The sequence below is a fragment of the Pleurodeles waltl genome, chromosome 6 (assembly GCF_031143425.1).
Source record: "Pleurodeles waltl isolate 20211129_DDA chromosome 6, aPleWal1.hap1.20221129, whole genome shotgun sequence".
Lineage (NCBI taxonomy): Eukaryota > Metazoa > Chordata > Amphibia > Caudata > Salamandridae > Pleurodeles > Pleurodeles waltl.
In genome coordinates this window covers 1,049,946,002-1,049,972,223 of record NC_090445.1, presented here as the reverse complement: position 1 = coordinate 1,049,972,223, position 26,222 = coordinate 1,049,946,002, and the positions used below count along the sequence as shown (strand labels likewise).

Here is a 26,222-nt window from a genome sequence, read left to right as displayed (position 1 = left end):
TATGTGTCACTGGGACCCTGCCAGCCAGGGCCCCAGTGCTCATAAGTGTACCTGAATGTGTTACCTGTGTTATGACTAACTGTCTCACTGAGGCTCTGCTAATCAGAACCTCAGTGGTTATGCTCTCTCATTTCTTTCAAATTGTCACTAACAGGCTAGTGACCAATTTCACCAATTTACATTGGCATACTGGAACACCCTTATAATTCCCTAGTATATGGTACTGAGGTACCCAGGGTATTGGGGTTCCAGGAGATCCCTATGGGCTGCAGCATTTCTTTTGCCACCCATAGGGAGCTCTGACAATTCTTACACAGGCCTGCCACTGCAGCCTGAGTGAAATAACATCCACGTTATTTCACAGCCATTTTACACTGCACTTAAGTAACTTATAAGTCACCTATATGTCTAACCTTTACCTGGTAAAGGTTGGGTGCTAAGTTACTTAGTGTGTGGGCACCCTGGCACTAGCCAAGGTGCCCCCACATTGTTCAGGGCCAATTCCCCGGACTTTGTGAGTACGGGGACACCATTACACGCGTGCACTACATATAGGTCACTACCTATATGTAGCTTCACAATGGTAACTCTGAATATGGCCATGTAACATGTCTATGATCATGGAATTACCCCCTCTATACCATCCTGGCATAGTTGGCACAATCCCATGATCCCACAGGTCTCTAGCACAGACCCTGGCACTGCCAAACTGCCTTTCCCGGGGTTTCGCTGCTGCTGCTGCCAACCCCTCAGACAGGTTTCTGACCTCCTGGGGTCCAGCCAGGCCTGGCCCAGGAAGGCAGAACAAAGGACTTCCTCAGAGAGAGGGTGTTACACCCTCTCCCTTTGGAAAATGGTGTTAGGGCTGGGGAGGAGTAGCCTCCCCCAGCCTCTGGAAATGCTTTCATGGGCACAGATGGTGCCCATTTCTGCATAAGCCAGTCTACACCGGTTCAGGGACCCCTCAGCCCTGCTCTGGCGCGAAACTGGACAAAGGAAAGGGGAGTGACCACTCCCCTGACCTGCACCTCCCCTGGGAGGTGCCCAGAGCTCCTCCAGTGTGCTCCAGACCTCTGCCATCTTGGAAACAGAGGTGCTGCTGGCACACTGGACTGCTCTGAGTGGCCAGTGCCAGCAGGTGACGTCAGAGACTCCTTCTGATAGGCTCCTTCAGGTGTTGCTAGCCTATCCTCTCTCCTAAGTAGCCAAACCCTCTTTTCTGGCTATTTAGGGTCTCTGTCTTTGGGGATTCCTTAGATAACGAATGCAAGAGCTCATCCGAGTTCCTCTGCATCTCTCTCTTCACCTTCTGTCAAGGAATCGACTGCTGACCGCGCTGGAAGCCTGCAAAACTGCAACAAAGTAGCGAAGACGACTACTGCAACTCTGTAACGCTGATCCTGCCGCCTTCTCGACTGTTTTCCTGGTGGTGCATGCTGTGGGGGTAGTCTGCCTCCTCTCTGCACTAGAAGCTCCGAAGAAATCTCCCGTGGGTCGACGGAATCGTCCCCCTGCAACCGCAGGGACCAAAGAACTGCATCACCGGTACCCTGGGTCTCCTCTCAGCACGACGAGCGAGGTCCCTTGAATCCAGCAACTCTGTCCAAGTGACTCCCACAGTCCAGTGACTCTTCAGTCCAAGTTTGGTGGAGGTAAGTCCTTGCCTCCCCACGCCAGACTGCATTGCTGGGAACCGCGACTTTTGCAGCTACTCCGGCCTCTGTGCACTTCCGGCGGAAATCCTTTGTGCACAGCCAAGCCTGGGTCCACGGCACTCTAACCTGCATTGCACGACCTTCTAAGTTGTCCTCCGGCGACGTGGGACTCCTTTGTGCGACTTCGGGTGAGCACTGTTTCACTCCACTTCGTAGTGCCTGTTCCGGCACTTCTGCGGGTGCTGCCTGCTTCTGAGAGGGCTCCTTGTCTTGCTCGACGCCCCCTCGGTCCCCAGACGCAATTGGCGACATCCTGGTCCCTCCTGGGCCACAGCAACATCCAAAAACCCTAACCACACGACTTGCAGCTAGCAAGGCTTGTTTGCGGTCTTTCTTCAGGAAAACACTTCTGCACGACTCTCCACAGCGTGGGGCATCCATCCTCCAAAGGGGAAGTCTCTAGCCCTTGTCGTTCCCGCAGAATCTTCAGCTTCTACTGTCCAGTAGCAGCTTCTTTGCACCCACAGCTGGCATTTCCTGGGCATCTGCCCATCTCCGACTTGCTTGTGACTTTTGGACTTGGTCCCCTTGTTCCACAGTTACCCTTGTTTGGATATCCATCGTTGTTGCATTGCTGATTTGTGTCTTTCCTGCAGAATTCCCCTATCACGACTTCTGTGCTCTTTGGGGAACTTTAGTGCACTTTGCACTCACTTTTCAGGGTCTTGGGGTGGGCTATTTTTCTAACCCTCACTGTTTTCTTACAGTCCCAGCGACCCTCTACAAGGTCACATAGGTTTGGGGTCCATTCGTGGTTCGCATTCCACTTTTGGAGTATATGGTTTGTGTTGCCCCTATCCCTATGTGTCCCCATTGCATCCTATTGTAACTATACATTGTTTGCACTGTTTTCTAATACTATACTGCATATTTTTGGTATTGTGTACATATATCTTGTGTATATTTGCTATCCTCATACTGAGGGTACTCACTGAGATACTTTTGGCATATTGTCATAAAAATAAAGTACCTTTATTTTTAGTATATCTGTGTATTGTGTTTTCTTATGATATTGTGCATATGACACTAGTGGTACTGTAGGAGCTTCACTCGTCTCCTAGTTCAGCCTAAGCTGCTCTGCTAAGCTACCATTATCTATCAGCCTAAGCTGCTAGACACCCTATACACTAATAAGGGATAACTGGGCCTGGTGCAAGGTGTAAGTACACCTTGGTACTCACTACAAGCCAGTCCAGCCTCCTACAGGGACATTCTCTGAGTAAAATACAGGGCAGGCAATCTCCAAACAGGCCCCACTACCCAGATCAAATCTTGCAGTTCCGCATCGGTCTAGCGCAGTGGTTACCAGCATGTGGTCCGCGGACCCCCAGGGGTCCGTGACACATTCCCAGGGGTCCGCAGGCCTGGGCGGCAGGATGGTACTTCTCCTGCTGGGGCCTCTGACAAACACGTGCGTGTGTGTTTTATATTTATAACTTCCTTTGTTGGCAGTTTTAAAAGCACTGCAACATTCCTTGTACATCCAGCAGTTTTACAACAAAAATAAAAGCGTGAAGTTAACTTAGTGATTAATGTACCTGCTGGACAGAGATGGGAGTTTTGTGCCCTGGCAGTTTTGACTCAAAGGTAGCACAGATGGTTAAAATGCCTGCTGCAAAGAATGTGTATTATGCATAGAACAGCATTTCATATGCATAGCAGTGGGTTTTTGTTTTTGTCACAGATTATTTTGTTACAGTGCAATGCATACGTTACAATTGTAATCTAGCACAGTGAGCTATGAACTGCCATTAAAAAGCTCCAGGCAAACTGCATGGCACAAATTTGAAAGTTGTTTTTTTCTCAGTCTTTCATTTTCTTTATGCTACTTAAAAAGGTTTCCTGTCATAGAAATACTTTCTTATTATTAAAGTCAATGCTAACCACTGCGTTGTGTTATGATTCCTGAGTTTGTGCTTCTCCAGACCAAGCACTCTTAGAAAACGCCTACCAGTGTGGATGACATGGGAATCCTACACCTTGTAGTACCCTGTAAAGTGCTCAGACACCCTACACTGGTATGACAGGTGCTATAAAACAAATTAATTATATGTGACAGAGAGGCTAGGGAGAGATGAGAGGCCCTCATGGTTTTACTTCCTTTCCCCACCACATATTTATGTCAAAAAGCTTTCTCAGATCTTAGGTACCTAAAAAATAAAACCATAAATTGCTTTGAAAATATAGAATCTGACCTGAGGATTCAACTTTCTTAAATAAAACCGAACATTGAAAAGTTAGTCGCCGAGATGCAGCGCCAACCTTCCCATTAAAATGTAAAAAAAATTACATATGTTTTCAATATATAAAGATTATGGCCCTCATTATGAACACGGCGGGGGCTGACGGTCTAAACACTGACTGCCAGCCCGTCGAGGACCCTGCTGGCCCAATAAAGAACATTCCGCTGGGCCAGCAGGTGGAAACAGTGTTTCTGCCAGCCGGCCCAGCGGAATGCTGGGCCTGGACATTGCCGACGGGTCCACATGGAGCCGGCGGCAATGTAGCAGTGCAGCGGGTGCAGTAGCACCCGTTACGCATGTCACTGCCCGTAAATCGGGTAGTGACATGCGCGAAGGGGCTGTGCATGGGGGCCCCTGCACTGCCCATGCCAAGTGCATAGGCAGTGCAGGGGCCCTCAGGGGGGCCCCGAGGCACCCTTCCGCCAGCCTTTCCCTGGTGGGGTAAACCCCCAGGGAAAGGCTGGTGGAAGTTGCCTCATTATCCGGCGGCCAGTGCTGGCCTGTCGGATATGTAACTCCACCATCGCCAGGCTGCCTGGCGGTGGAAGCCTGGCAGTGGTGGAGTTACGCAAGTGGCGGTTTTGCCACGAATATTATATGGCGGTCCAGACCGCCATGTTCATAATGACCGCGTATATCTTTACTAATTGGAGTATTTGTTTAGTGTGTACTTGTTTGTGTATTTTTTGTGAATTACTGTTTTAATGTTTGAAATCCAAATTGTACAAATTGCTTGGGGGTCCCCAGCTTCCAATAATGATTCAGTGGGGGTCCTCAGGAGTCAAAAGGTTGGGAACCACTGGTCTAGCGTGATCACCTCTAATGCATTGAAATACAAATAATGTTTTAACTATTGTTTTACCCGCACTTTAAAAAACAGCCCATAACTTGAAAAGTATGTATTGGATTCTTGATGTTTTGATCTCCTTTTACTCAGATAAATATTCTCCATCTTTCTAAACATCTGTGGAGTCTTTTTGTGGTGTTTTCATTGTCTTACCGAGTGCGTCTGTTGCCCAAACACTTTACACGTTGCCTCATTAGATAAGACTGCCTTCTCTGTGCCAAGATGCCAGAGGGTTAGCACAGGTTATCTCTAAGTGTATATCTAGCTTACCCTAACTAGAAGTGGTGGTTTCTGCTTGTACAGGGTGCATACTCTAACAACCAGAAACCCCAGTTCTAACACTAACAGACCAAATAGGGAGTCTGTAATGGCTGATAACTGCTGCCTCAAGTGTTATCGACTGACATCACTGGCACGATCTTTGAGCTAGTACTGTATTGTAATTAGTTTACTATGAGTTTTTGAAAGTGTTGTAGGCTGCCTCTGCCCACCTCAGAACATTCTACTGAATAATACAAGAATGTTCTAGTAAATCACCCTCCTGCTCCTGATGCCTTGTCCTTGCTTCCTGAATACATTGTTGTAATTTAAAATCAGCTACAGCAGTAATCATGCAAGAACACCGGTACACCTGCTGGAAGTTACCATATACTGTTAGGGAAGGGAGGAGGTGGTCTATGCGGCCTTTAATGCGAACCTTAAGAGGGCGATGCGCATTGTACCGCTTTCCCCTTGGGAGGGACAGCGACACAAAGAAGTTCGGTCATTGCAGCTCGTGCTTCCGCTTTCATTGATTTACAGCAGTTGCTGGATGGGGGGGGGTGGAGTAGAAGGAAGATGGCTCTCTTGGTATAATGTCAGTCGTTTTCTCTCATACCCTGTAGAACACGCAGAGAAGAAGAAAACACGAGCTCGGGCTCTTGCCAAGGAAAGAGCATCAGGCTTTGAAATGGTAATTGAAGCAGGCATAACACAGCAGACTAAATCAGAAGTGTATGCAATACTAAAATGTTACATTCTGACAGAGTACTAGCCAAGAAATATCTGCTAGGGAGAAACACGGCCAGGTGTTACAGCAAGCCGAATGACAGACAGCCCACACATCACCCTGCCCCTTTCTTTCTTGAGCATTGACTGTAAAGAATTAATAAGAAGATATCATGGGGAAAAAACACAATGCCCCAAGGAGCTAGTGATGGTGCTGGAGTTAGGCGCGGTCCTGGAAAGAGCAACAGTACAAATCCACCGCGCTTCTAGTGCAAATCTAAAACCACTGCAATGCTTCTCAACAGAAGCTCATCCTGCCCCACCATCCAGCATTTGCAAATGTTACTTCAGAAACCAGGAGGTAGCCTTTTCACTAAAAATAAGGGGACAGTTATCCTCGTGTAACCTTTGACCTAGTAAAGTACCAAGACAACATATTATCTTACATAATTTGTTTGACTTTGTAATTTACAATTACAATATTATGGGAGGAGGGTGCCTTGACAAGCACGTGTATACTGGGATCTGAGCAGGGCCACCGGCTTCACGTCTGGCCCCTTTATTCAATAACTATTGCAGCCACGAAGAACCCTACCACTTTAATAATGTGAGTCAATTAACGCCTGCTTCAATTCCAACGGACTACACCGTTGATAAGGTCAGTCTGGCCCGTCTAGATCCTAATGTGTGGCACTTTATAATGTGAAGGGGGCAGATGATTTAAAAATGTAATTATAATAATGGCCACCTGTAGAACCTGCCTCGAATTTGGACGTAACGAACGAAAGGGATGTCGGATACAGTTAAGCTGATTAGAGCATGCACACAGTCACAGATACATACAACCAGAGCGGAGGAAATACGTGCTGGTGCTCACGAGTTCATTCTTTCGCACGGAAAACCAGCAGACAGCTAGTCCTGCCAACCTTTCGTCTCCATTTAGTCCCCGAGAACAATAAAAAGACATGATTCTGTAATCCAATTAACAGATGCAATATGACCACTGTATTACTTATTCACAAGTAAAGAAAACCAGATACCTACGTGTTTATAAAAATACGAAATCAGACTGTGTTCACATATCTGTACTACTGATTTTCAATTTACACACGTTCACATATCCGTACTATTGATTTTCGATTTGCACAAAACTCGAACACTGCAGAAAAGATCCACGATTATGAATGACGTGAGGAGAAATAAAGAAAGGACTCTGGTACCTGTAAAACTGGAGCTGCCGCTTGGGACTCCCATACCGGGCACTTATGACAGCATAAGAGAAAGAAAGAGATTCCACACATCACATTTTCAAGCATGTAGTAATCAACAATTAAAAAAACAGAGATATGCAAAGATGATTTCACTATAACTGTACCTAAAAAGTAGCCATATGCTGGTCATGTCGAAAACCACACATTACACAAATTAATTTAAAAACAAGCATGGGGATGCGAGCTCTGCAGCAGCGCCACCACGCGTCCAGGGAAATCCTGGACATGATTCCATTAAAGTATCAAAGGCGCAGCTGGGCCTAAAAGGGTGAAATGTGTAAGTGAAGCAGGATGCAGATGGAAACATCTGAGTGATCTAATGTACAGTATGTTAAGTGAATCAGGAACGCATCTAATGGGTTTTAAACCATCAAACATTTGTGCTAAATGGGCACTTTGTCCAAATCTTTTTCAAAGGCCATATGTCGCAAACATTTTCCTATGGCTACCACGTGAATTCACTTAAGGTAATGTAGATATCACGTGCATTCACTTAAGGTGGTGTAGTTACAGGGCATGTTATTTCATTTTCTCAAGGCTTATTTTCTGGTTTTGGCTTCTTTTTGTCTATCTCCCCATCTGAGGAAATGTTATTTTCATTGCTTATATTGCCATATTTATGGTAGCAAATTGGATTTTTGATTGTGGGGGTCGTTGAGGTGGAAACCCTCCACAAGCAACAGTCACAGTGAACCATATAAAGTCAGTAAATTAACCTGTGCTTAACCCTCTGGTAGCTTGGCACAAAAGCAGTAAGGCTCAACTTAGAGTCAATATGTAAAGTATTTATGCAGCATAAACAGTAATAAAGTGACAAGACAATACTGTAAAATCACACACCAATTTAGAAAAATAGAAAAAAATAATAACTAATTTGACACCAAAGGGAACTGAATCCAATCGGTATAACTAAAATTATGAATTTTTGAAAATTTTAGTGAAAACTAGTTCAACCATGGATATCTGGTCCTGTCAAAACCTATGGCAAATAGTGATGGCGTGCCGTTCAGATAAACGAGGCTGTAGCCAACAATGGCTCCAGAAAGCCAGATACTCTTCAAAAGAGGAGTTGCTGAACAGGACTTACTGCCATGGAGAGGAATGCAGCAGGAGCTCCTGTGAAGTCAAGAAATAAAAACAGGCCTAGACACGGGTAGAAACAGAAGTAGAACAAGTCTTTCACAGGAAAGAAAAAACAACAAAAGGATGAGTCAACAAGGTGCATTTTGACATATTCCAATTAGAGCAAAGAAATACACAAGATTCTGGAAACACATTGGGGAATATTGAACTGGACCCAACTCTGAATCAAATTATTTGGGACCATCCAGAAGTGACCTAATCTAAGAGATAGATTGGTATACAGTCATTATGTCCTCAAGAAAGATGAATGGCTGAAAAGACCTGGATTTTATACATGCCACCAATGCAAGGCTTGCAAGATAGCAATCAATAAACAAGCATACAATACAATAAAATAAATGGCCAACAGTGTAAAATCATGCAACGTATTACATGCAAAAGCAAATTCACAATCTATGTGATTGAATGCCCATGTAAATTAAAATATGTTGGAAGCACAATATGTGAAACCAAAAAGAGGATACTGGAGCATATAAGGGCCAAAATTCACAAAGATGGCGGTAATGCTGTGTCGAAACACATGGAGCAAAAACATGTCAGCAAACGGACAGAAATGATACAAGTATGCCATTGATCGGGTGGAGAAATCAGTGACAGGTGGTGACAGGAAAAGAATCTTGAGGCAAAGGGACTCAAAATACATCTCGTCACTCCGAACCATCGTCCCCAGGGGCATGAGTTAAGATGAGGAATTACACATGCATCTGTAGAGAGTTGGGGGACTTGTGAACAAATCCCAAAAAACAGTGAAGTAATCAAATTGGTTATCAGCATTCCACAGGTGGGCCTGAATAGAGTATGTGAAAGTCAGAGGTCAGGGGCTACACTGTTTTCATCAAAATTACACCACGACTTTGTGAGAACTGAAATGACAATACCCAAGTGCGTGACTTGTGCCACGATGGCAAGAAATGAATTCTGGTCGACTTGGACATGCCTTACTGTGGAAACAAAAATTATGTAATTAAGACATGATGGTAAAATTGAAATTATCAAGGTCATTTGGGGTTCGAATTACAAGATCAATAATGCATGTGCAGTGGGTTTGATGACATATAAGGAATCCGGAAAAAGAAAGTAATGGCAAACTATTATCTTTGTGAGAGGCTGTTGTTTTCGCTTTTGTTTTGCATTCTATCAGACTACACCCTGCACATAATCGAACGTTGCACACTGAACAATAGCAAAAGAAAATTTCACAATGGGATGAAAACAAGGGGTGGACTACTGTGAGCTCACTGGGAGCAATTGGTGTTTCATGCATAGAAACAAAGAAAAGAGTGCATGTAAATAAAACAGGTGTAGCGTGGTACTAAAGGTATCACGTGATCAAGGGTGTGAGACCAAAATGCATCAGGGTTTGTGATCGGTCTCAGAGGAATAAAATTGCACCGTTAAGCCACTGAGAGTGCGTTCCTGATTCTTCTTTGGGTAAAGAAGTGCATTTTAAACTGATGGGTGCTGGCAGGGGAGTCAGCAAGCCATAGACTCTCCCCTTCAGTGGAAGGCTGGCTGCAGAGATTGGCTTTGAGTATGGTAATAAAATATAACTTTACATTAAAAAAACGTAGAATTTCACTAAGAAAAACAACAGATGAAATTACATTACAGTTAAGTGAAAATTTCAGTGACAGAATTTGAGTTAAAGTAAATATACCTCGCCATGCACTGCTAATTACCACCATATTACATAATTCATGACATGATCTATGATATCATTGAAAATGTGACTGCAACATCTGAAATGACATAACTGAATGCAAGACTGTGCATGGTGGGGGAGCGTGTTTTAGATACTTTAGGGCACGTGCTCCAGTCACTAGAGGTGAGCTGGTGAATTACAGTGTTCTCTTTTTAATTTAAAATGTTATATTGCCACTAAAAATTTCACCTAACTATAAAGTTACTTTAACATTAGTTTTTCCCAGTGAAAAAAAATAATATATGTATATATATATATATATATATATATATATATATATATATATATATATATATATATACACATACACACACGTAGATAGATAGATAGATAGATATGCAAACACACTAATGTCTGGGGTAAAACAGGCACACTATGAAAACTCAAAACACCCTGATATTTCCTTTACAGAAAAGGTCTTGAAAACCAAGACAGTTACAGCTCTAGCAAACATGGAAAACACCCACGGAAATGTTCTCAAACCCATCAAAACCAACTCGGATATAAGCTTCTTCTTTGATCTTTTCATTCACTTGGAAACTGTTACCTTCATTAAAAGTCTAGGGTGATTCAAAGGCTCCTACCCTATAGCCCACTTACATCCTGGTTCATTTGATGACAGCATTCACAAACCGCTCTTTCTGGGCATACTAGGTCCCAAATGTGGTCACCTCCTCTTTAAATAGTCAGCCTTCATCATATACTAGCAGCTACTAGCCTACTGCAGGTTCCTTAAGGACTTCAAAATTCATTAAAAAATAGTTACTGCATGAATCCAGGGCACATTCCAATCCAGCTTCTGGTCCAGGCAAGGAAAAGAAACAGTTCTAGTGACTGTCAATGACGATATGCCAGAAAAAGAAGACTAGCAGGCTCATATTTCCAGAGATCTCTACCATCTTTGAAATGGTGGGCCACAATACCATAGTCCATCGCCCTGAGTCTGTGGTCTATTTTTCAGACCACAAGCTTATCAGCTTAAATTCTTCCTGTCTGATTGCACCCATAACACTGAAAACTAAACTTGCCCTGCTAGATCCGTCCAACAGGACTGTCCTTTAAGACCCCACTTCCCTTCAAAATGTACATTGTAGTACAGATGAATGTACTCTGTTCTCACCAAATGCATGACTATAGCGACAGTATGTGAATATACCAGCCTTCTCAAGCCAGCAAAAGCAGAAGCCATCCATGTCACAGGACTCAAGGCTGTGCACTGCTGGCTGGAACGAAAGAGTCTGAAACTAAATGGGGCTCTAAAATGGAAATGCTAGTCCTGTGCGCAACCCCCCGCAACGAGAATATTTTCTGAAACACTGAGGTAAGAAATAACGAAGTAGAGGAAACTGGGCATCTGGTGGGATGTTTTTCTATGCCTAAACTTCTATTTTTTTTTTTTTTTTTTTAATTCTTATTGAGTTTATGTTAAGCAAACAACAACACATGACCAATATACACAGGTTAGTTTACATTATCACCAACACTGTGGCAGTTCACCTTGTGCTTCAAACTACATTGTACATCTGTATCTGGTCCAGAACCTGGGTGCTTTAGCAACAATACTCCAAATAGCACAAGACAATGAAAAGGAATTAATCTAGCAACGAAACCCGTGAAGGTCCTCTCATGGAGGAAAAACAGGGGAAGGGAGGAGAGGCGGGGGGAGTGCAGGGAGGAGAGGCGGGGGGAGTGCGGGGAGGGATTCCAGCAGCGCAGAGCAACATCAGCAAAGAGGTGTGCTGATAACTACTCAGGGAAGATCCAGAACAGCAGGCTGCACATCTCCACACCGACAGCTAAATCACAGGCTTAAGGTAGAGTTGTAAGGTATATCTGGAGGGGTGCTCACACATCAACTGGACGAGAACCTGGCAGCATCATTTCCCAATAGGCCATCAGTTGCTCCTGACAGTATGCCCCATCTCTCAACCAATCCATCCTACAATGCGCCTGACTCCTTCCCCAGCATATAGCCACTCTGCGCTTCGCAAGCACTAATTGAAGCCCACTAACTTCCTAAACTCAGTTTGAATCTCCCTTACATACCCTAGGAGAGCGAATTTGGGTGTGGTGTGGTGCCTTCGTGCAAGTCATTTCCTCAACTGAGCCCAGCATCTTGTTCCAATAGCCCCTCAACCCGCTGCAGCTCCAAGCCGAGTGCAGGAAATCCACATCAAGTGCTGAGCATCTCAATGCAACATGCATCCGCTCCAACACCCATCCTCCAAAGATACTTAGGCGAATAGTATATGCGGCTTAGGAACTTAAAATGGATTAAACGCAGTCTGTAGTTGAGGGAAAGGTCTTGCATATGTGCACAGCAAAATCGCCAGACATCATCTGGGAGAGTCTCGCCCAGGTCAGTCTCCCATTGCGACCTAGCCTTGGGGATCGCAGAGGGTGCAGATGCCTGCATACTAGCATACAAACCGGTGATGAGCCTACGAGGCGTCAGGCCCTGTACAATAATTCAAGCAGCTAGAATGTCGGTGACGCAGCAGGGAAATCAGGGTAGCGCACGCACCTTCGCTTTCATCTTCAGGTACATTAGGCAATGCAGGGCAGTATTATGGGATTTGCAGAGCGCGGCCTCCGGGGAGATAAATAAGCCCTATGCATACATCTCCGAAGCCCCGGTCCGGCAAAGGAGCATCCGCCAGGCCTGCGCTGTGCATGTGACTGTATCAACACTCACCCGTACAGCTTTGGTGGACGAAAAATAGCGCCAGAGAGTCTGCGTGGTCATATGGAGTCATGTTCCGGAGTCAAGTGCGGCAGGTATCTGATGGGATAAATTAAAAAATGCACGAAATGTGCCTGGGCACTATTATAGTATAATTTCAGTTCCGGGGCTGCCGCACTACCCATTTCGAAGGGTTGAGTTAGCATTTCCCATGAGATTCTTGGCTGCTTACCCGCCCAGACAAGTGTTATAAGTAGTGATCTGAGCCGCTTTAGGAAACTATCTGTAAGGGTGAGGGGAATATTGATGAACAAATATAAAAATGTGGGCAAGATTATCATCTTTGTTATTGCTATACAGCCAGTCAACAAGATTGGCAGGGAACGCCAGGTGGCGACTTTATCTTCCAGCCAAGCAATGGCCCTTCCATAGTTTGTGGTCCAAATCTCATCCACCCCTATACTGAGCCAGATACTCAAGTAATGAACCGGTTCAGACGCCCACCGTAGGGGGTAGTCCGAGAGGTATGGGACTGTAACATCCAACAGAGAATAAACCACTGACTTGGCCCAGGTTATTGTAATACCCGAAAGATTACCAAAGCACACAAACTCCTCCACAATGGGGTCTAAATGGACTTGCGGATCTCGTACATACAGGGCAACATCGTCCGATTACATTGATACCAAAATTGGACGTTGCCAGAATGCGAGACCCTGGTTATTATGACGTTCCCTCAGACGCGCCACTAGTAGTTCCATCGCTACCGCAAACAGCAGTGGTGAGAGAGGGCATCCTTGTCTAGTGCCTCTGGCCACCGGGAAGGGGCCAGTGACGGTCCCATTAATTCTCAAACTGGCTCTTGGGTTTGTGCAGAGTAAACGGATTAATTGAATAAACCTGGGACTCATCCCCAACCTGGCCAGTAGGTCGAACATGTAAGGCCATGTGAGGGAATCGAAGGCCTTTGTGGCATCAAGGAATACTACTGCAGCTCGGTCTTTCAGATCCACTATCTGGGCAGCCGCATTAACATACAGAGGTTGAATAGGGTTGAGCGGCCAGGCACAAAGCCAGATTGGTCCGGGAGAACCAAAGTCAAGAGCAGGGGCTGAAGCCGGGATGCAATCAGCTTCGCTAGGATCGTAGGGCCATATGTACGAAAGCTTTTTCCCATAGACACAGAATGGGTAAAATCCTTTGGTACATCTGGCCCTTACTGTCAACATTTATGAGCGTCAGTGGTCTGTATGAATCGCATATAAGGGTCTTTGCAGGGTTTCAATACAGTGACAATAAGGGCATCGGGGAGCGAGGGTGGGAGAATCCCTTCCTCCAATGCCTCCTCATACATTTCCAACAAGTGTGGCGCTAACAAATCTGCACACTTTTTATAAAAGGCTGCTGTAAGCCCATCCAATCCTGGTGCTTTGTCTGCAAGTACGCCACGTATGACCCAAGTGATATCTTCAACTGAGAATGGGGAGTCTAGATATTGCCTATGTGAGTTCTCCAACCAAAGCAGACTAATATCTACAAAGTACTCAGTGTAGGTCGCCTGGTCCGGCGTAGCCGGCTCAGTATGCAAAGAGGTATAAAAGTCTGTCATCACTCTCTGTACCTCTGCCATTTCGAAGCAGCGCTTGCCATCTATATCAGTAAGCTCAACAATGTAATCTCCTGCCCATGGCTTGCGCAGCATTGCCACAAGTGTCTGACCTCTCTCTCGCCCTCCTCGGACCTCCTTGCTTTAGCCTCTCCCTCCCAAAAAGCAAACCTCACACATATCTGCTTCCTCGTACTGCGACAGCTTTTCCCTCACCTCACCCAGAAGAGCACCATCCATACCTTCGCGTATGCATTTTTCAATCGATGTCAGCTGGGTCTCCAAGTCTGCCAAATTCCGGTGAATAGACCGGAGCACTCTGTGATGCTTGGCAAGACAGACCCCTCCTTATCACAGCCTTGAAGGCCTCCCAAAGTGTACTAGCAGAGGATACAGAGCCCTTATTAATAGTAAAATATTCCACTATAGCTGCCTGGACCTCCTCCCTAAATGCCTGATCTCTCAAAGCCTTGCTCGGCAGGTGCCAGGTAAACTCCCTGCGAACCCCCCCCCCCCCCCCCCCCCCCCACCCCCCCAGGGATCTGCAACACCAGCAGCACCGGAGAATGATCCAATAAAGTTTGGGGCAGGTGCTCAATCTCCACGGTTCAGAGCTCTAAGTCTCTGGTCCAGAGCCACCTACCTATGCATGACCAGCTATTCTGTACTGTGTTGACGCAAGTGGCTAACCTGCTTGTGCCATGATTTGCCCTCCATAAATCCACGATAGCATTATCTGTCATAATAGTAGACAAGGTCCTAGCAGCTGCCTGGTGCGGAGGGTATGCACTACTAACTCGCTCAGCGGCGGGATCGAGGACTACATTAAAATCGCCGCCCCATAGCAGGGTCCCGACGCCTAACGAACACGCCATACGCCAAACCTCAGCAAAGAACTCTGCGTTGTCCACGTTTGGGCCATACAGCGACACCAAGTGAAAAGGCCTGTCCTGGCGTGTGCTCTGCATCATTACAAAACAACTGTTCAGGTCACTGAGCACTCGTTCGGTGTGCCACTGCAGCCCCTTGTGTAAAATTAAAGCTGCTCCCTGCGCATAGCTCGAGTATGTGGCCATGCGGCACTCCCCAATCCAGCCTGCTCTCACCCTGTGTTTGGTATCGGTAGCCAGGTGAGTTTCTTGCAGTCGCATGGCGCTGGAAATATGCCGACAACAGCCTCATTTTCTGAGCATCGTTCAGCCCCCTTACATTCCATGACAAACAGCTCACTGTGGCAGACCTACAGAGTGTCATAGTATGGCGAACTCCAACTCAACCATGCAGCGGTTACCACCCATGCGGTGCCTAGCAATATTGGATGTGGGTGCAGGGAAGGGAAGGGAAGAAAATTCAAGTGAACATCTGGAAACTTATTAAAAACATTATACGAACCCCCCACCACCCTCTCCGCCCCCACCACCCAAACGGACCAGACAACCCTTCCCCTCCCTAAACAATAATATGTGCAAACCCCATCCCCAAAAACACAACCATTCACTTGGACTCATCCAAAGGGGCATTGGTATGGCGTTAAGGCCCACCCCAATTTGGGTGGGTGGGCAGAAGCTGCAACAACAGAATATAACAATTGGGCCAGGAGGCGCCAGCTTCAATCCAATAGCAGCGCAGTTCAAATCCTGGGATCCGGGCCGCTCTTGGATGCAATCAACAATAATGAGATATCTTGGCCATTGTCATTGAGGTGGTCCCCACCATCTCCAATCTCCTGCACTCCGGCAGGGTCCAATTTCTTAGGAAGAGTTTTCGCAAATTTAGCAGCCTGCTTCAGGTCTGTGAAGAAGTGCAGTTTACCTTTGTGCTGGATTCTCAACTTGGCCGGGTATATGAGGGAGTATTTTGCTTCTGTTAGATTCAGGGTGCGCTTGACCGGCGAGCCACCTGTACACTGGGGGTGTAGTCTGGGAAGATACTGTGCGTGTTATTGTTGTAAACAATGGGTGTGCGGTCACGGGCAAGATGTAACACAGTGTGTCTGTCTCTGTAAATGAGCAAGCGTGCAATGATGGGGCACGCCGGCGTGCCAGGTGGCGGCCTTGGGCCAAGCAATCTATGCGCCCACTCCACCACCAACACTGGGGAGAGCTTGCTTGGAAATAGAGCAGTTAGCATCGTTTCCACATAATCCTCCATGCAGTCCATATCCATTGATTCTGGGACTCCTAGGATGCAGAGGTTGTTCCTGCGTGAGCAGGATTCAAAATCTTCGTTCTTGTTGCAGATGAATTCCAGCACCCGCTCCATCTGGAGAAGGCATTCCTAGGCGTTAGTCTCGGGCCACTACTCGGCCAGTGTCCGGCACTGCGGTGCAGCCACTGCTGAATGTCACCAACACGCCCCCCTCCAATCACCTTAGTGCACTGTGGTCCTGGATCACACCTCCTTTCTCTTGCACTGCCCACCGCTAGGGAACGCAGCCCTAAATGTCTCAGCACACCGGGCATTGCACAGATGCTCCACCACCAACACACCGGGTCACCACTGGTCAGCCTGTTCACTCCTCACTATCTCCATCCAGATGGGCTCAGGATTCACTCCCCTCCACATCGCTGCACGACAGACCTCTTAGGCGGGGGAGGGGGGAGGGGAGGTTGTTGTTTCTCCCAGGCTGCGCAGCCCACCGCGGCCAGGTCCCACTCCCCCAAGCCAGGCATCACAATCCTGCTTCCTCTCTGTCTTCACAGCACCGCTCCGACACTCCAGTGCCAGCCAAGTCCTTCGTAATCTTCCTTGGGGCCATCTGGTCTCCAATCCTGTGCCACAGATTTGCCCGCAGGCCACGGGGCCTAGCAGCTCCCCCAGCAGCCACCAGACTGTCAGGCGAGGGGAGCGCCACCGGCCCGAGCCAATGCTCAAGTGCCTCTCTCGCCAGCAGCGCAGTCGCCCCCTCCCACCCCCCCCCCCCACCAGACATCAGGCCTCCTCGTTGTTCTGGGGCAGATGCCGATCCCCAATTGCATCCGCTCGAGCTCCGGTTCCAGGCACCCCGGACACTCCAGGCCGCAATGCTCCCCGGCCGGCCCCCCCGTCGCAGGTCCACCGCAAGGGCCGTCTCCACCACTCCATGCCTCTACCAGTGACCCGGGGGGAGGCAGCAACCACCCAACTAGGCCCGTCCCTCCGCCAGGCCGACTGGGCCTGATCCCGCCAACAGCTGCCAATTTCCCTTCAGGATGTCATTCCAGGCAGCCCCCGTGCCGGGATAACGGCAGGATTAATGCTCCTGCCCCGCAAGCCTCACCGAGTGTCGGCCATCTTACAGGCCGGCCAAACCGGGCCCACCACCTAAACTTCTAGTTGGACGTGACCATAAAGCACCCCCTTACAACCAACCCATGGTAGGTGCTATTCTAGTAAACACCTGTCTTGATAATGCTAACAACTTCAATGGTGATCTGCCAGTGGATCATGACTGCTAAAGATTTTCATCATACAAAAATACCAGCGGGCCCCTATCTATTTAGAACCATTCCTCACCTCCCTGTTGAGGTCAATGAGTGTCAAAACATTAGAGTGACCAATGTTCCTGGAAACTCTATATAGTCAAAGCCACCACCAGTAAAGTCAGATCACTGATGAACTACTGCCCCAACGTGCTAAGCTAGGATGTTTCTCTGCTTTATTACCTAGAAGCAGTTGTTTAGCAGGGGTGGGATATAGAAATAAATATATGTAGGCAGTACATTTTATAGTTTTGTTTATTTTTGTTGGGACAGAAAAGTCCCTCACATGGTGATGGGCATGCACCCTTATTCTTAGTGACTCAGATAACGTATAATGTCTGAATCCCTGATGCTGATTTTTGTTGTCCGGTCTTTCTGGACAGGGAGGGGCACCCAAAGTGCTACCCTCATAGTAGTGAATAGCTACTGCCTTTGCCAGGAGTTAAGCAGCATCAGCGCAACTGTGGAAGCGTACCGTGTCATGAACAGCAGGCATGAACAGGCCTTTTCAGCTGTATCACTAGCGTGTGCAGGGGAGAAGCTCTGCAAGACTTCTATCTGTGACAAGGACTAGGGCCTAAGGGAGAACTGTTCCAGCTGGGTGAGGGGACATCACCCATGGGATCCAAGCTCACCACCCCCTAGAGCCTGGAGCACCAGTGCCTGCTTGCTTGCTTGCCAAGGATGATCAAACAAACACATGAATGTAGACAGGGCTGCCAGGTGGCGCAACTGTAGTAACCCACAGACCTCGAAGTGCAATGGACAAAGAAAATCACAAGGTGTTGGTAATGTGTAAGTTAAAGGGGCTGATTACTTCTGACTCGCACAAGTGAAATAACTTTGTCAAGTGATCTACATGGAAAGATCTGATAACAGCTTTCTCGATTACCAAAATGTTGTCCAATATAAGGGATTTAAATGGGAGGCTGAATGCCAACAGATCAGTATACCATACCCTCCAAACAGTCTGTGATGATCAAAATTAGTTGTGTCTGATTCTCCTGCACTTTCTGCAGTACTTCTGGCAGAATCTGGATCAGCCGAAATGCACACAGAAACTCTGAGACTTGCTCAACCTCCAGGTATCCCCCAGGGAACTCTTCTCAGAAAAATGTGTGTTACAAAAGTGAGGACACTTTTTATTGCAAGCCATGATGAAGAGATACAGGAATGAAAACCCTAATCTGGAGAAAATCAGCTCCACCATTTTGGACTTTAATTCCCACTTGTGACCCGTAAATGAGAAGCGACTGTCAGCATCTGCCCTAACACTAGTGGAGCCTGCAAAATTGAACCACTAATGGGGAGATTCCCTTGTCACCTAGTCCAGTTCCTTAGAGAACAACCCCCAAAATAGGACTGATAACCCTACACTGCCCAGTCTGTTGCTACAATGGTCAGTAGAAATGCTATCTGGAGCTCAAGCACGGTTATGCTCCTAATCGGACCAAAGATCCTGTGCCGTCAACTTGCTTAGATAGATAACCAGTCCAGCCTGTGATGACCCGCCTAAAGGATGGAGGATTCGATCCACCAAAGAAGTTCAGGATGAGTGGAAGATCAGCCCTGAGCTGTGAGGCTCCCCTAATGCTGGTACCACTATGACCTAAGGCACCACTGAAGAGCCCTCATTTGCCAGCTGCTGTATGGCACTAACAGGATACAAGAGTCCATAATGCTAAGTATGATGATCCAGGAAGGGTCTCATCTTTCTTAGGGACGAGGAATTAGAGAGAAAACACATGACTCTTTCTTTTAGATGCACCAACACTATGGCCCCCTTGCTCAACAGGGCCAGCGCTTCTGCTTTCAAAATCAAGAAGAGAGACAGAGAGCCAGGTCCTGCATAAAGGTGGGTGGTCCAGAACAAGAAAGATAAGTGCAAACCTGTTACAGATTAGATGAATGACCCAGTGATCACCTTCAAAAAATGGAAGCCACGTCCCCTCACTGAAAGTTGACGGCTTAAGGGGAATAGTAAGCAGGTTTTGAGGCAGCAGAACAGGCAGAGGATTGTGATGGTCCCATCTTGGCTGTTGGTTTCATCCCCTCAACCCGACTTCTTCCCAGAAAGGAGCAGTATAGCTCTTGAGGTGTCTGGCCAGGGTGAGAAGATTGCCCCTGCCTGGGCCGTAGTGTCCGAATGTACGCAAGACACTTCTATGTCGTTAGTGTAATTGCCGCAGATGTAAATTAAGAGCCTAAAGGACTAAGCTCAAAACCCAACATTGCATCCTACTTGCAATTTTTATGTAACATCCCGCACTATTTTTGCGAAGGATGCAGAGAAATAGCATAACGTAAAAATGGTATTCGGTAGGATTTACAGAATTTAAGACCCACAATTTCAATGAGGCATGGATTCCGTTTGTGAATCGTTCGGAATACCAAGAGATGTGGTCCCCAATGCCCGAGCTTACATTTACAAAGTAGATGCTGTCCTTTACAGCGCTAGAAATCTTGGAGGCATAATACGACAGAATGAAGGAAAATGATGAGAGGGCGCGTAGAGAGCCATAAAAAGTGTTCTTCCGCCACCTAGAGGAAATTTCTGAAATTGCAGTTTTATTCAGACTAAGCCTTAAAAAATATATTATCACCAAATGTAAAAATCTCTCTTTTAGCCGCTAAAATTTCAAATAAATGTCCAGTAAAAAAGTAAACTAACTGAACATGACAGTCTTTCAAGCGTTTCCTTGTGTGTTAAACTGGCCTTCTTTCGTCCTATTTTCGAGTGCCCAAGTATTGGTCGTGGAAATGTACGTTATCAATATTACCAATCATTCCTACCCTTAAAGCAGAGTAAACAGTGAGTTGATGAAGTGGTCTTCTAACCGATTCATGACAAACCTTAACACCATTTGCGAAAAAACAAAAATTGTGTGATCACTGACTATTACTGGTACTTTGTGCGTCTAGGTGTTATTCCCACTCAAAACGTTAAAAAAATGGCTTTGGTTCGCCTTACTGGATTTCTGTCATTTAAAAAAAATTAAATGTTACTCAGTTTCTCTAATACAGTTCATAATTTTTATTGTTTTGCATTTGACTATTACTCTTTGGGTACTGATAAATACTTTACACATTGTCCTATGTTAAGCCTCTCTGCTCAGTGTGCTAGTGTGTTCACTCTAACAAGGAATGAGATAAATACTGGTGGAGAGTCCTTATCTCTCTCAACTAATACGCCAATTTCTTACATGTGTACAGTGAAAAACTGTAACTGTAGGCGCAACTTGAAGGAAAAAGCAAGAAACTATAATTGGTTTTGCTTTTTTTTTTCTTATAATAAACTCCAGTGCGTAGAAATTAGCCGGATCCAGGACTCAGAATCTGGGAAAGACATGAAGGAGCAAGGATGAGCCATGAAAAAGGACGTCTAAGTCTGGGCAAAATGCTAACTTTTTCCTTTCTTCTCTGAAGGTCAGATGCTCATTTGCCTAGCCGCACAGAGCTTCCCACTCTCTGTGCGCTGGCAGTACTGAGAGTGATTCCTATCACTTGTCGAGCTCTCACTCTCAATGTGTGAAGACAGCGTGACTATATAGTCATTGCTGTGGTGCCACAGTCTGTTTAGACACTTGGCTGTTGTGATATTAAACTGGCAAAGGATCGAATCAATTAAGTGGATGACAAGTTCAGCGCCTGCTTGTTGACCGAAATGTCATGTGCAGTTAGTTCTCATTTTTACCATTAGTTTTTACATTTACTTTTGTGAAAAGCTCAGTCAGCATAACCTCTGTTTACCTTGTTTCAGTGAGCCACGCATAATCTTATCTTATTCTCTCCCACATAGCTCCCGAGATGCTGCCCAATTGACCGAGTTTTTCCAGGGATCAGGAATCCTGATACTGATGTAGTTCACCCTCTTATCAATAGTGCAAATGAAGCACACGTTGTTAACCCATATTTTTTTTCTTAAGTTACCAAAAGTTCGCTAAATTCTGAGAATTCATACCACAATGATCCTTTTACCTTACCGGCTTTGTAATTTGCCACCTAATTCTTCCACGTCATCCTCTAGGACATCTTTCATGTACAATATGGAGGCTAAGGTGAGTAAACTGAGATTAGTGGCAAAACATCACCTCCAGATTGTTGATACTCTTGACCTCTGTTGCCTAACTGAGACTTGGGTGCAGAGAAATTCACAACAAACACTACATGAACCATTACCAACTAAATATTAGATATTGAGAGTTATTAAAGCTAATAAACCCAGAGGCAGAGTGCTCATTATTTAAGAACAAATAGTAAACCAAAACTTTTTCAAAGAATATTTGAAGCAGAAGGGCTTGCATGCGAAGGCACATCTGGTTATCAAACAATCAATTTGCTTTTATTTTATTGACCCTCCCCCCAATACGCAATGTTCTGCAATCGTCTGCACTTCCAGTAAAGAAGGTAGAGGCCGCCTCATCCTTGATAATGATGGTTCCATTGTTTTGAGGGACTTCAACTATCATCTGAAACTTACAATCTAATGCCATTAAACTGTGAACTCGCTTATCTTTACGGACATCGAGATGCAATTGTTTGCTTCCTCTGTCCTAGAAGTGCACCATGGACCTTTGTGTAAGGTTACTACAGTCAGACCATCGAAGACTCCCTTATCACTCTTAAAAAATCCAAACCAAAGAAAAAGAACAAAAGGAAGCTTTTAATAGAGAGGTTTTGGAGATGCACGAATTAATTACATCTAACATTGCCTCCAACCCCAATACGGTTAATTCAAATGACCTAAATTGTGATTTTGCCGCTTTTAACAAATTACTTTAACAAGACAATATCCACTGAGTCCCCTGAATACATCAAAAATCTTTCTCACAAGAACCACTTTTGGTGTACACCTGACTTACACACCTGACAGGAGAGTAGAAATAAAAAGGTAGTCATATTACACTGATGAGGCAAAACAACTTTATAGCCTGGCAATAGTCTCATATATGTATCAACTTCTTGTGGCTAAAGAAAATTACTATTCGACACACATTATGCTTACCAATAAATCAGAAATGATCTTTAAGCTTATTATAAAATTGGGGTCCTCTCGAAAACATGATAATCAATTTGAGATTTGTCAAGCTCTGTAGAACAAGCTGTCACAGTTTCTTGCCACCACGATCAATAACATTGGATCCCTGAGTAAACAGGAAGCCTCCCGTACAACCATTGATTCAATTTACTCTATCTTAGAGCAAAACCAAAGCACACTCACCCATTTTGCAGAAACTTCAGCCATGCAAGTAGTTAGAATTCACCCATGTTCCGCCACCTGGTGGCTACAGCTGGAAAGTCCATCTTGTTTTAAACCCCCCTTTTCTCTTGGAGATTGGTGTATCTGGTGAAATCAGATCCCTTTGTGTGGCCAAGCCTCCAGATTATTTTTTTACTACATGCCATTGCATATGACGTAGTTATAGCTGTGTTGTATTCTTTCTTTAACTGTAGGTCTGTATTACAAGGTGGCACTTTTCTAAATGTCTTCTGAGTGTGGGAGTGGAAAATGCTGAAACAGTGTACTTGGACTATGTGCAACTCTGTGTTTACAATTCTATCTATCTATCTATCTATCTATCTATCTATCTATCTATCTATCTATCTATCTATCTATCTATCTATCTATCTATCCCGCACTCTCCACATCTATCTTCATCAGAGCTCTTTCTAGTTGTGCATCTAGCTCCCAGTCTATCTGTGCAAGCCTCTTTATCTGGCTTGCATACTTGTTTATCGATTCATCTTTGAAAGCCTATCGCTGAGGACCCGCTACATCACCGACGATAAAGTTTAGCAAAAACCATAACAGAACAAAACAAAACTTGCGTAAGCCAAAAGGCTGGTGGCCAATGCCAGACCTACTGACTTTGCCAATGCCTATTTCTAGGATTGACATTCCTGAAGAAAATTCAATTATTAACTGCATCCTGTCCACCTTTATTGTTACTTCTCTCTTGATCTACGGCCTGTTGGTGTTTTAGTTTTGGTCTAGATTTCAAGTTTCCCGTAGATTTGGATTCTTTGGTCACTGTAAGGAGATACTTGGTCTTCATAGGGGTCCATTCTGTAAAGCATACTGATGGCTGATTTTTGTTGGGTTTGTGCTATTTTAAAACATGAAATAACCATGGATGGAAGCTGAATGCAGAAAAGCAACTATAGCTCGCAGAGTGTTTAACATCAGTTTTATAAACCCAGAACCTGTATTCATATTAAATTGGGCTCCAATGGAAAATGCGCACTAGGACACAGAGCTGCTCAAGGTTACGGACAAAACATGGGTTCATAAGGTGAACAGGAATATATTTCTCACCTGTAAATCATTCCTGGGGAGCCAGTTTGCCGCAACGAAAGTCGAGCCGGGGAGTCCGTGGTTGATTCCGGATACATCGAGCCAGAGTCAGAGTTAAATATCGACCTTCTGTTCACCCTCTAAAAATTCCTAAGGAGACAAAAAAGCAAACTTGATTTTTCTTCTTCATGAAATCTCAGAGGTCTTAGTTAAAATTAAATTACAACATCAAAAAACAGTCTAAAAGTGGTGTACTATCAGGAGAGGCAGATGCATACCAGATATTAAGGAGATCCACATCAAATTCTTTAATATACAACAGAGCTAAATGAAATCTATCTGCATAGTGAGTGGTTATCCTGAAAATCTGGCATGATTCATGGACTTGTGCATCTATGCCGAATAAGCCACCATCACAAGGGAGGCTTCGGAAAAACTCTTGAGCTCTGCTCCACCAGAGCACCAGCTCAAAAACACAATTAAACAAATGGTGGACTGATCCCTCTTGGTTTCCCCATCTAGGGGTATGTAATAAACCACAGTTAGTACCCACATGTGTTAAATTCACTATCGAAAACTGGTGAGCACCATTATACCCCTAGCTAGGCTATTTCACTAGTAAATGAGTAAAGCCCAGAGGACATAACTTTTACCCCTTGTTTCTTATACTGATGGTGTGTAATGTAATACATTTTACAACAAACATACAATTAGATCTCTAACAAAAAAGGGTGTTTAAAAAAAAAAATGTTAATGGTCTTGTAAACATGATTCGAAAATACAGAACTACTGAGGGCCCTCAGGCGTCCAACTGCCAGTTCAAGTCAGGAAGGGAAAATCCTGGGTTGAAAAGGCAGCCAAACCCTGAGAATGGCAGGCATTAGAATCACTCTAAAGGCTCGAGGTAGCTTGCACACAATGAGATCAAGACAGTTAAGGATCATCCAAGCCACAGATAGCCACTGTACACAGTGGAGAGTTGGAACGAGATGCAGAAAGCGAGCAAGGTATGCATCTACATCTTGTAAACACTCTTAGATCATCAAAGTCTGCCTCAAACATAAGAGAAGTCTAGGTTCTCATTTTAGGTCTTCAGTCAAACATCACTCTGCAATGTTGCAAACCCTTATAACAGGGAACAAGCTGAACTCACTGTTAATTATTAAACTCCATCTCGCCAGCCCCGCTTTAGTTAAGGGGATTTTGCAGATGGAAGCTCGTAACTTATCAAGAACAGACTGATATATTTTTTAGAGAAAGTTTGACTGTTACGGGTCACAAGATTACGTCCTCTCGTCCACCTAGAGTCAACCCAATTCTTCTAAATGCTCCTGTTTCAACTGTCCCCCTCTGCTCGTTGCCTTTTCCCGGCGATGGGGCTGTTTTGGTCTGCAACATTAAAGGTACTTTCATACGAGACCCCGTCACCCCAGGGGACACATCAGATGTGGATTGACTACGCCATCCTAATTTTTGCAAACATAACGTTCCATATGTCCAGGTAGCGCCACTTCCAAGTTCTTCATTTGGTTTGGGTGCCAATACTACAAGGGCTTCATCTTGCATTACCAATGGGACTTCGAATTCAGTTCCCGATGTTGACTCTTGTACGCCAGTTTGCAGCACTATATCAAGGAAATTACTGTCTTGGAATGTGGCTGGCATCAAGAGCAAATTATCTGATCCGGACTGGGGGGCTTATGTTGAATCTTTTTCCATATGTATGTTTCAGGAAACTTGGTCTACGGATTGTGTGTACAGGCAAGGCTATTGTTGTTTTACTAAAAAGGCGATCCAGTCCTCTAGGGGAAAGGCGATTGGGGGTCTATGTACTTGGGTCAAGCTGACTGAGGTGGGCAGGGTAAAGGAAATTGCTGTTGACTCTTGCGACATTCTTGCAATAGCAATATGGCCTATATCAGGTACTCCGGTGTTATGCATTAATATTTATAACAGACCAGGCCCTTCTAACCATCAGTCTGATACTATTCATCTGTTGCACAATCTTTTATCTGATCTTTATTTTAAATACTGTGTTATTATTGCAGGTGATTTAAACGCCCAAATTGAATTCGACTCAGCTTTTGCCGAGTCTATCCAGGCTGAAGATGAAGTATGGAATCTACCCCCGCTTTTAACCCAACCAGTGTTATGTACTCCTCCCCCTAGGGTGTTGCAGATAATAGACCTTGTAGTAACATATGGTCTTCGTTTTGGAAATGGTCGATTTTCAAATGACAATCTTGTCAGACCTACCTTTTTCAGAGGC

At 45.2% G+C, this 26,222-nt stretch overlaps 1 protein-coding gene across 19 annotated transcripts in view; it reads right to left on the bottom strand.

Annotated features, from left to right (window-relative positions):
• Positions 1 to 26,222, bottom strand: part of KCNAB2 (potassium voltage-gated channel subfamily A regulatory beta subunit 2) — a 961,933-nt gene that overhangs the window by 613,400 nt on the left and 322,311 nt on the right. For 15 of the 19 annotated variants that reach the window (XM_069239974.1, XM_069239987.1, XM_069239978.1 and 12 more), the window contains 2 exons: positions 23,975 to 24,103; positions 7,013 to 7,054 (listed from right to left, as the gene is read on the bottom strand). In XM_069239974.1, the coding sequence (XP_069096075.1) occupies positions 7,013 to 7,054; positions 23,975 to 24,051 (119 nt within the window). In that variant the 5' untranslated portion in view covers positions 24,052 to 24,103. The remainder of the gene's footprint in view (positions 1 to 7,012; positions 7,055 to 23,974; positions 24,104 to 26,222) is intronic. The other 4 variants (XM_069239991.1, XM_069239992.1, XM_069239993.1 and 1 more) reach the window with 1 other exon arrangement.